The sequence below is a fragment of the Gymnoscopelus microlampas genome, assembly GCF_963454915.1.
Source record: "Gymnoscopelus microlampas genome assembly, chromosome: 6".
Lineage (NCBI taxonomy): Eukaryota > Metazoa > Chordata > Actinopteri > Myctophiformes > Myctophidae > Gymnoscopelus > Gymnoscopelus microlampas.
Genome location: NC_139943.1, coordinates 29,116,582 through 29,128,390, shown reverse-complemented (window position 1 = coordinate 29,128,390; position 11,809 = coordinate 29,116,582). Strand labels below are relative to the sequence as shown.

Below are 11,809 nucleotides of genomic sequence, written 5' to 3'. Positions count from 1 at the left end.
TCACCATATGTTGCCCTATGACGAAATAAACCCATACAATGTGTGCGTTCCGTAATGCAATTCCAATGGTGAAAGCTGTGTTGTTTCACCTGGTAAAGGAATGGCAGATTCGACCACGCCCCGAAATACCCATATGTGTCTCAAAGAATTGTTGTGCCCAGAGCCTTCTATAGGGTATAGCAGTGGCGGCCATTTTCTGGTTCCATCATTCCAGACCCCATTCATTTTTCATATAGAGATTTCAAAATATATTTATATAAATTAATTTAAGCCTAGAATCAAGCCATCCAGGATCCTGGTGAATCATGACCATAAAACATTTGATTCTGTGAAAATCTTTTTTTAATACTTAATTATATGATATACTATATTTAATAAATACCCTTAGTTTTGCACCCACCCCCCTCCGTAACATTTATTATTTAATACATTTCCTTTTACCCCTATGCCTGTCTCTGTGTCTTTGGGGTTCCCGGCACATTTGGCTCGACACCAGTCTGAGCTTGATCATATTCATACCATTTCAACTAATGACCGGTCACAACTGTGTACACACCGCACACACTACAACAGATTTTCAGCCACAGATGCTTTCCAACACTTATCAGCGTCGACATTGGGCTGGTGTATCGGGCCCTGCAGCGAAGTCGTTCAGAGCCCCTTCATTGTGCCCCCTTCAAGTTTTGACATTTTTGTAAAATAGACTCCTCACGCAAATCTTGGAAGGTAATCATAGCGCATTGGAATGGAACATGAAAGAATCTGCATGATACATGTTTGTCACGATTCCAGAGATAATTTGTAGTGTGGTGTCTTTCTTGGCCTACTTACTGGGAGAGTGTGCGTACAAAGACTGACTCTGACCACTCCAGCGGTTTGCAAGATCGGCCTGGTGTAGATAATTACAGTATATCAGTTTTATCATTGGTGGATAAAGGAAATGTTGGCATATTCAGCTAAATTGAAACTCGAAAACTGAAGTTAAAATCCAGTTGTCATTCTTCTACAATTTTAACAAGATGTAACTTGCCATACAAAATCCAGCACAACATATAAAACACACAATTTCATCAAATTGAATGTAATGATGCATTTGCTTAATCATGGACATTAACAAAAGAAAATAATTTGCACTGTTCTTGCTCAACATTAACACACAAACTATACATGCCCACATGCACGCGCACGTGCGCGCGCACACACACACACACACACACACACACACACACACACACAATTGCCCACATGTAGCAGCTCCTCCTCTTGCTCACAGTGCTGTTCTCAGCTCTCTTACCTCGACTTGTTTACTCCACTTGAAAATAGCTGTCACAGTGCTATAGTTTGCGGGTGGTTGTGGTTAAGTGTCAAATATGAAGCACTCTGGACAAATGTCAAATAATTGTATTAAAGGGATATTCCACTGCGCCTCAAGCCGAAATCAGGCTGATCCGGTGCGTCTCAGGTGCGGACACATATAGCTGAATAAAGAAGGCACTGGAGCAACTCGGACGATTTCAGCCTTTTTATTTTAATCACAGGGTGCAGATTACGTCTTCGTCAGGTCAAATAATTGTACTAGGCCTACTACTTCCTCTTTCAATATCTCTCTAGTGTATTTGACTGGACTTTTGACCAGAGCGGCATCGCTCCGTGGCTTATTTTTTATTTTAAAGTTTAAAGTTAACTTCTTTCAGTGGTAAAAGGGCCGCCCCGACATCCACTGTCAGAATATGAAGCCGACCACATATTGTCGCTATGGTGACAAAACTTAGAATACTACAATCCATCGCGTTGTGAGCTTGTACTGTAGATCGGCTATTTTCAAATTGCCTATGTATAAAATTGTTGATGTTTTATAATATAATAATTTATATCTGCAAAGTAACTAGTAACTAAAGTTTTCAAAAAATTGTAGTGGAGTAAAAGTACAATATTTGCCTTTGAGGTGTAGTGGAGTAGAAATTAAAGTACTGAAAATTGGAAATGCTCCAGTAAAGTAAAAATACCTCAAATTGTACTTAGGTACAGTACTTGAGTAAATGTACTTAGTTACTTTACACCACTGGAAATGATACAACAAAATGCATCACATATTAATTTGAAATGTCTGTTTTTATTAATTCAAGTTAGATTAGTTGGTTACATGGTTTCATGGGCCAGCAATAAAATAGGGCCCATAATTGACCTTGAATTGAACCAGTAACAACAATACTAGTGGGATACTTCAACGAGCAGGATTACTCAATTAGACAGATAGTGACCATGAAATAACTTAAAAGTAGAATTTGTAGTGTGAGATCATTGGTTGGTATGGTTGCATTACACAAAGAACCAGCATTCAAGTGTAATATTGAAAGTTGACAAAATAATTACGCTTTGTTCAAAGTTATCTGGCTGTCTAATCCTGCATCTTGATCAGTTATGAGGGCTAGCTTTTCCACAAGTGTTACATCATGTTTTCAACAACATGGTACTCTGTATCTTTGTGGGACCTTATAGTTTGCAATAGGCCTACTTCTTGAAAGAAAATAACTCCCAAACATTGAACTCAGTGACATAACATGGTCAACAGAGGAAATACCCAAGTGTAAACAACTCTCACCTTCAACAATGAGCTATGAAGTGGGTCAGTCTATCATACAGCAAAACAAATGGTTGAGCTGATAAAATACGGTAGGTGATCTAAAATAAATACACTATAAATTGTGCTAACACTGTTTGCAAAGGCCAGGGGAAGAACAAAAAAACTTTTGGAAATAAATATTTGACCCACTATATTCTTAAATTGAATATTCATTAGTTTCAGAGGCAGAAACATGCAAGATGAGAATCATTACATCAAATTATAAATGATCTGCTCTTTATATGGTTATTTATAGCATTGTCTCAAATATATTTGTGACTTTCTTTTTTTTGGAGGGAAATCAGTTGAGAAATTACTCAGGTGTTTTTTTTTTTTTTTTTTACCAAATACTTGTTAAGTTTAGTTTTTTTCCTCCCATGTCTTTGCTTATGGAGCCGGTTCTGCTATAGCGACATAGCTGTTGAGAGACATTGGGTGAGTTGTGAATCTAGCATAACCAAATAAACAAACAGGCCTGTTAAATAATACCATATAAATACATTAACACAAAATGTAGTAAAATACAGTATCACTCTCACACACACACACACACACACACACACACACACTTCAAAAAGCTTTTCAAATGTCACGGTCCTTTGTAGTGATCCAAAACAAAGTGCAGAATGGCAAAAAGAAAAAAGGTCCTTCAGTCGACAGTGGAGGCTCAGAGAGGGAAACACTTTGTTATATAATAATTTGCTTAAATGTTCTTGCCAATGCAGGTTTGATGTAAACAATTGTAAATATGCTGTAGTGCCTGCCTACTGTCTGAAAGTACCTTGACAGGTACTGTAAATCACAGAGTGGGCTAATCACTTTCCACCAAGATGTTTTTTTTGTTTTATCAATTGTGCTTGTTCAACTTCCTCCATGGATTAAAAAAAACAGGACTGGTGGATTAAAAGTACAAAATACACAATTCTTCACTGTATTTCTTACACACCAGCTTTTTTTCCCGTTGCTTTTTTAACTTTAAAATCCAAGAAAGGCAGTGAAGCAAGCACACGCTTGAGAGTAGAAAGCGTGCAGCACGGTACAGCGGTCAAGATGTTGGGTATGTATGGTACTTGAGGGTGCTTGACCCTTCAGGCGGACTAGGGGTTCACTTTCTTTCTTCCCAGATATGTCTCTTCTGTCACTCAACCCTCCATTCCAAAGTCGTCTGTGAACTTCTTGACCTTAAACAAGTCTTCAGTGTTGACTGTGGGGCGTGTGGTAGACAGAGAGCGCAGCATATCGGACTGGAAAACACAGAGAAACACACCAGATTGAAAGTGCTTAAAAAGTGAGTGGGTGACAGACAACAACAGTTGCTTAATTGTATTGTGTTTTGTGGTGGTGTCATTAGAGACGTGTATTATACTGCAAGTGTGACATTCACCATGCACACGATGGGCTCCAGTAACTTGTCACTAGGAACCTCCATCCAGGTCATCTCTATGGCAGCAGGATCACCAGGGGAGCACGGGGTCAAGAGGTCATCCACCATTATCTGGTTGTTACTACGGGAAGGACCGCATACCTACAGGTACAGTATATGAGACAGAAATATTTGTAATAAATCTCATCCTATCTCTATATTTCATGTTTTACGCCATATTGTTTTCACTTCAGCATGTTATAGAACAAAAACAGAATAATGAATACACAGTGGATGTTCAACTAAGCAACACTGACACACTCACATACCTATTCAATTTAGTTTACAGCGATAATCCATACTAATTAAAAACAAATTACCAAGTCATAGACATGGTGGGATCTGAGATCCCAGAAGTGATATGCTTTATTTATACTCCGCTGTGCGCCGGCGCCATGTACTGAATGTCACATTCCCACTTGCAGAAAGGAAGTGTCTCTGTGTTGCATTACCTTTTTGAAGTGCGTGGCTGACTGGACCTTCCTGACGGGCTGCATGAGGGCATCTCGGACGATGATACTGATGTCGGCCCCAGAGTAGCCTTGTGTTTTGTGTGCAAGCTGCCGCAAGTCAGGCTCGCTCAGGCTATGTGGCGTGTTGCCAAGGTGCAAGCGGAACATCTGGGACCTGGCCGGCTCCTCAGGCAGAGGGATGTAGATACGCTTTTCAAACCTGAGTCAGAACGCAAAATAGGGATGTTAATCATATGAATTCATTTGTGAAGTTATAGATGAATAGTTTCTTCTTTCTTTTGCCAATTGCGCCCCTTTTTTCCAATTTAGTTATGCCAATTATCTGATTTCCCCTCACAGTTATGTAGTCTTGTCACTGCTGACTTCTACTGGTCTTTTGGACAGGTTGGTCTTAAGGCAGGTACACATTGCAGGACCTTAAAGTGCTCGGGGGGTCATCTGATCGTTAAGCATAACATACTGCAGGAGTTTATTTCTTGAAATCGGCTGTCATAATGTCGTTGTGGTTTTCACAACACAATTGATCCCCGACAAGGGCTGACACACTGTAGGATAGTTCACTAGGATGCCATCTCCAGAGTCAGACCCAATACATACATTTGTGTTTATTCCAATTCATTTTAATCGACGTATCCCGTGATATGCCTATCTCCCTCTCCCTCTCCCTCTCTCGATCGTCAAGTGCGCTGAAACAGTTGCCATGTCCGCTTATTATAAGCGACTTTGGGATTGTTTTTCTGTAAAGTTGCTTGAAAGTGTAGTTGCTTTTTTTGGCCTTGTTTCCTAATATTGTTTGAACCAGTTGTTCTCAAACATTTGGCAAGGACCCCCAAATTAATAATAATAATTAATTGTCCGCAGAGGCGCAGACATCCCCCTTCTGAAAATATGTTGTGCCATAGACCCCCATACAAGATCTGTGTGGATTTGTCAATTATTCCACAATTTTCTCAAGATTTTTCTTTGAAACTAGCTGTGATGCGTTGTGAGCTTGTAGATTGGCTATTTTAAAATATCCAATGTATTTGTAAATAGGTTTAAAGTGCTCAAGTGGCCTTTTCTTGGGCTTGTTTTCATAGACCTGGTTGCTTACTTCTTTTGCAACATCTGGCAACACTGTTCAGACACAGCCACACACACACACACACACACACACACACACACACACACACACACACACACACACACACACACACACACACACACACACAGAGAGAGAGAGAGAGAGCTCTCGCTCTCGCTCTCGCTCTCTGTCTCTGTCTCTCTCTCTGTCTCTCTGTACAATTCCTCTAAAATAAACAGCCCACCAGGCTCGCTCACTTTCTCATTTTGTTTTATAATGTTAACTTATTACAGGACTGGACGGTAATATTGCGGTAGGGACTGTTTGTTGTGGTCAGATCCAGCGACGCTCCCCTAGCCACGGTTGCTGTAATGTGCTCTCATTGGCTGTAGCGTGGATCTCCTCACAGACCGTTTCATACTGTATGATACTGTCCGATCTCCTCTCTGCGACAGGGCCGAATATCTAACAGTTTAGTTATCTGAAAACGGTCGGAAAGCCGTCGCAGAGCGGAGAATCGCGGCCACATCGGGTCGCGGAGCCTTTCACACACAGCGAGCATTATCTCGCCGATCTGCGTCAGATCTGGAGGTTTTGTCGGCGAGCGCCAAAAAAGGTAGGCGATAGCAATATCGGACCTAATGTCCTGCAGTGTGTACCTGGCCTTAGGGATGGTATTTGAAATCACATGTTCCTCCACACACTCCTCTGATACACATGTTATTGTCTGCCACTTCTTTTCACCTGCGTGTGGAGGAATACCCTATTGCTCATAGTTAAACACCCCTGCTGACAGGTGCCCTTGACCAACCTGTAGGAGCCGTTAAGGCAGCAACAAAACATGCCCCCTGTCTGGCTTCCCTCCCACAAACACAGCCAATTGTGTCTATTGGAAGGGTCAAGCCGGACGCACCACATAGTATTTGATCACCTAGTCTCCACACTATGGAAAGAAGAATATGCTTTTTGAATAAAATAAAATAATTGTCATAGAAAAACAACAACTAATGTTTACCAATATACACATACTGTATATACACATACGAAACTGACAGACACATTCAAACACACAGTTAACCGTGTCTACATTCAGGTTGCCCCGACCTTCTGCGGATAGCAGCGTCTAGGACCCAGGGGATGTTGGTGGCTCCCAGGACCAGGATTCCATCATTGTTATTTCCCACACCTGACAGATCAGAGCAGGAGTCAATAGGACAATGTTTGTTAGTATCATACAGCAAAGACCTAAATGAATGACACATTAAGTGCATGTATCAAAGTATGCACTGTACAGTATCTCACCCTGCATTTGTACCAGGAACTCGGTTTTGATTCTGCGGGCGGCCTCGCTCTCATTCTCATTCCTGGAGCCACACAGCGAATCCACCTCGTCTATGAAGATTATGGAAGGTTTGTGTTGGCGAGCCAGATCAAACAGGTTTTTTACCAGCCTGAGAGACGGAGAGAGGAAGGATGGACACAGACATTTAATTTTTAAAAACAACAGAGGGCAGAGACCTTTTGAGAATGAATGGGGGTGGTGACTGTCTGGACCATAAATACGTTTAATACCACTATAGGAACGTTGATGGTTCGACTCCCAAAAGTGAGTCCTTGTTCTTACTAATTGGTAGCCTATGTTTTGAAATGCCAACAGTTTTGTCAAATGTATGCCATAAAACTTAAGCACTTAGCATTTTTGCTACAATATTTTTCTTTTTAATTCTTACACTCAGAGTTAAATCATCACATTAATTACAGTGTAGGGTGGGTTGGTGATCAAGGAAAGATACCCAAAAGACGGCCTATTGTAAGAAAGACACCCACTTCTCACTCTCCCCAAGCCATTTGGACATGAGATCTGAAGAGGAAACGGAGAAGAAGGTGGAGTTGTTAGCCTCTGTGGCTACAGCCTTGGCCAAGTAGGACTTCCCAGTCCCCGGAGGGCCGAACAGCAAGATGCCTCTCCATGGAGTACGCTTGCCTGGGACAGACATAGTAATAGGACATCATACATAGCCTGGAATATTTTGAATAGAACAAATTATGTCATGATGAGAACATGTGACATTGTAGCCCTTTTGCATCTGACAGGGTGCAAATGGTGATAATGACATAACAGAAAAATGGCCAGCATGTAAATATGGTCAACCCTACAGCACAGTACCTGTAAAGAGATGAGGAAATTTGATGGGTAGGATTACAGCTTCCTTGAGAGCTTCCTTGGCACACTCCAGTCCAGCGACATCATTCCATCTGACATTGGGTTTCTCCATTACAATGGCACCTGTACATAGAAATACACAAAGACCAAGTGTTATAGATCAATATAATTCATTCAGACTTCAGGATTCGCCATTACAATGACACCTGTATAGAATTGAGAAGCTTTATTGATCAACTTGAGCAAACCCAAACCCTAACATTTATGGGACAGGTGAAATAAAGAAGTGGACAAACCTGTAACCTGTCATATATATTTTAGTTATGTTTCAAATACACAGCTGAATTATATAATCTGTCAAAGACAGAAATGTGATAAATAATATAAAAATAAAAAACAGAATTATTGTTTGGATGCATCCAGTTTGCCAATCATGTCAGGCCATTGAATATGTATTCTATGATGGTAAACATTTGAACAGAGCTCAACATTTGTATTCCAATGTTACAAAAATAAATTATGCATGGGTGCATAAATGTACTGTACAGATTATTGTGCACACTCACCCATAAGTTGCTCCTGCAGTTTCTTCTTCTCTGGGTTCTCACCCTCGCTGTCACTGTCACTCCTAGATAGGATATAGGATGCACACATAAAGAAGAATGCCAAACATCTTCTACATTTATTTTAATGTCGTCTCGGCTGTTTTGTCTCTGTGCTTTTGAATATTTATTTATTTTCATGTATTGTGCGGTCTTGTGGAGCATGTTTTGTTCTGTATTCGAAGATTCCCCCACGTTCCCAACGTTTTAATAATAAGAGCAAAGCAGTAGAGGGAAAGCATACTTGTCATTGCCCTGTGCCTCTTTCACAGGTTTCTTGCCCTGTTTGTCTTTGTTCTTCAGGTAGTCTTTTAACTTCTCCGCTCTATCCAGGTACTGCATGCACTTCCCTCGTATGCTTTCCTTTGCTTTGTCACTATGGGCTTCATCTGAAGAAAGAAAATACACACAATAAAACAAAGGAACCCAGAATGTGTTAAACATCACTATGATGAAGGAGGTAAATGGCTCTCTCTTAGCCGCAGGTGTTTGCATTGTACTGCAAGCCATACGTCGCAATTCCTTCCATATGCAGCCCTCTTCATTACAAAGAAAAGTCCTATCTGATGGTATTTGATGGTGATAAACTCACCAATGTTGTGGGTTATCCTCTTTGTATCTGCAAACCAATATTGTGGATTATCCTCTTTGTATCTGCAAGCCTTGGTTTCACAAAAATCCACTGTTGTCATGTTATAAGCAACTTTCTGCCAATAAGCTGTTTGAAGCATTGAATTTCTTCTTCTTCTTCTTCAGCGTGTGAGGTGAATTCCAAAGCAGGTTTTGGGGAGCGCTCGTTTTACATCACTGAACATCCTGCATATGCAATTTCTTAACATGTATTTACCTATTCTGTCCACCATGGCTTGCCAAGTTGGACATCTTGAAATGATTTACGTTTTTTTAAATTGAACATAGGCAGGATGTTGAGTACTCCCGAAAACAACTTCGTTCACATGCTGGCGATAATGAGCACATGCAGGTAACACAGGTGTAAATCACAGCAAAAGAACACTTCGAAAAACCCTTCACAAGAGTTATTGACAAAGTTGCATGCTCATAACATAACATAACAGTGGACTATTGTGCAAGGCTTTCAGATACAAAGTGGATAATCCAAGCAGTCCATAGAGGACGGTGCAATATTAATGAGCTTATCACTGTTAAATAAAAGCAGATAGGACTTGTGTTTCTCACGGAGAAGACTGTCTATGGAAAGAATTGCAACTTATAAGTTGCAGTACAAAGCAAACACCCTACTGTATGTAGGCAAACATGATAATGCGGTATTCAACACTGGAGGACACTAAATGAATGAATATTGTACTCACATTTGATAGCATGCAGGAAGTACTCCACGGCATGCTGGTAAAGGCGCAAGGCCTCCTCATAGTTCTTTGCCTTGTCCTCCTCTGTGGCTTTGGTAACGAGATCAATCGCTTTCTGCAAGAAAAGATAAATAGGTGGATAATATAGGTGTAGGTGAGCAGAAAGGAATGTGAGGGGGATGGAACTAGGAAAATAGAAGGTTCACATGAGAAACCAGAAATTGTTCATGTTAAGAGTCAGCATACGACCTAATGATGGTAAACAAATGATGCAATAGACTATCATAGATGTATTTAATCGATTTTTACATTTGCATATCTATGATCTATCATAGATAGGAAAGTAGCCTTTGATCAAGACTTTAATAGATGTATTTTATCCATTTTCACATTTGCATATCTATAAGTAAAAGTCAGACTCGATTACACATCTATGATAGTCTTGATCCAGGCTACTGCAGTAGCCTAACCAAGCAGTGGTTGTCGTGTAGTTTATTTAACATTATTTATATTTACAGTATGGGACAGAAGTTATTCCACTAGAACGCCAATCCTCCTTACAAAACACACAAGCAGAGGTTTGACTAGTCAGCAGCAGCATCATCATCATCATCTGTGTGGGCACTACCCAGCTAGCTCACAACTTGAGCAGCAGGCTAACAATCACAAGCTAGGTAGCATATAATGTGGCAATCGTTGGCTGCAAGCCGCCACGACTTGTAATTGTAATTGTTGATAAGGCCATTCAAACGATGTGTCCAACTTCCAGTATGATAGCAGCAATCACAGGTGGAATCTGTTCAATGGCAGGCAGAAAAATGATACCGTTCGCTAACGCTGCTTAGCTGTAGCTGTTATACCAAATCACTCGCCCTAAAACACAGTCGTCGCCCCGGGGCAAATACGGCGACCTAGGAACGGTCGCCACCAGGTATTCCAGGCTAAACGAAACTACGCCTAAACAAACCCTAACCTTAGTTATTCATAAACGGAACTTCAGTAAAACGGGGCCAGAACCTAACCTTATTCCTAAACTTAACCTCAGTGAAACTATGCCTAACCTAGCTCCATAAAGAACCTCTCACTCCGCTATACAGCTCCGAGATGAGGCTCTATGTGGTTCTCATCCGGGATCGGTCGAACGTCCGCCAAGGCTCCGCTGTTTACCCTTTTGTATACATCGTATCCCAAAACTAATGGTAGATTCCAAACCTCACGGATGTTTAAGGATTGGACCGGAGCATAATATTTTAGGTCTGGAGCGAAACTACCCGTTTAAATTGCTTATTTAGTCAGCCTGTGGCCATGTTTCCCATTCAACCCGGAAAACCCCCCTACGTCCGCTGCCAGTACTGCTCCTGGTTTGGCTACAATGGGAAACATGGCCACCGGCGGACTAAATAAGCGATTTAAACGGGTAGTTTCGCTCCAGACCTAAAATATTATGTTCCGGTCCAAACCTTAAACATCCGTGAGGTTTGGAATCTACCATTAGTTTTGGGATACGATGTATACAAAAGGGTAAACAGCGGAGCTTGGCGGACGTTCGACCGATCCCGGATGAGAACCACATAGAACCTCATCTCGGAGCTGTATAGCGGAGTGAGAGGTTCTTTATGGAGCTATGCCTAACCATAACCTTATTTCTAACCTCATCCTCAGTAAAACAAGAACACAAGAACAGCTGGAGGCGAGCGGTCCGCGGCAAAAAAGAAATGGGGGCGAGTGTGTTTTGGGGCGAGTCTTCTGGTCACCCTGAGGAATCTGCAGCCAACGTTTGCTATCCTTCAGCTGCTAAACATACCTGTAATGTTGACGTTGTCATTTCATCTCACTCTGCTGCTATCCGCCCAAATGTCTTGGCTCTCTGGCCCAACGGCAACAACCCACTGTTGTCTGGAGAAACTAGCCTAGCCTGCTAACTGTGTTGTCTTCTTCGCAAGGGGACAGACTGCACTTGACATGACAGAGCTGGCTGAGAGCGAAGACAGCTTCACATCGGCCTAGCAACCAGTGTTGCCAGGTTTGGGGAGAGAAACAACCAACGAGGTCTATGAACACAAGCCCAAAAGGAGCCACATGAGCTCTTTGAACCTATTTAATAGGCATCGGCTATTTCAAAATAGCCGATCT

At 41.4% G+C, this 11,809-nt stretch overlaps 1 protein-coding gene across 1 annotated transcript; it reads right to left on the bottom strand.

Moving 5' to 3' along the window:
- Positions 1–2,106: 2,106 nt before the first annotated feature.
- On the bottom strand, positions 2,107–11,666 carry vps4a (vacuolar protein sorting 4 homolog A). Its single transcript, XM_084060220.1, has 11 exons — positions 11,481–11,666; positions 9,680–9,791; positions 8,593–8,737; positions 8,313–8,374; positions 7,750–7,869; positions 7,410–7,566; positions 6,885–7,033; positions 6,687–6,768; positions 4,499–4,718; positions 4,008–4,148; positions 2,107–3,867 (listed from the first exon to the last, which is right to left on the bottom strand). Exons 1-11 carry the CDS (start codon positions 11,499–11,501, stop codon positions 3,766–3,768), a joined length of 1,311 nt encoding a protein of 436 aa, XP_083916346.1. The 5' UTR covers positions 11,502–11,666; the 3' UTR covers positions 2,107–3,765.
- Between the last annotated feature and the right edge of the window lie 143 nt (positions 11,667–11,809).

What these genes read in the sequence shown, in the direction of transcription:
- vps4a (XM_084060220.1), bottom strand. Translation starts at nt 11,501, where the DNA reads ATGACAACGTCAACATTACAG. An exon ending in GAGGCACAGGGCAATGACAA is followed by an intron (nt 8,375 to 8,592) that starts GTATGCTTTCCC and finishes TATCCTATCTAG; the next exon opens with GAGTGACAGTGACAGCGAGG. An exon ending in GTTCCTGGTACAAATGCAGG is followed by an intron (nt 6,769 to 6,884) that starts GTGAGATACTGT and finishes CTGATCTGTCAG; the next exon opens with GTGTGGGAAATAACAATGAT.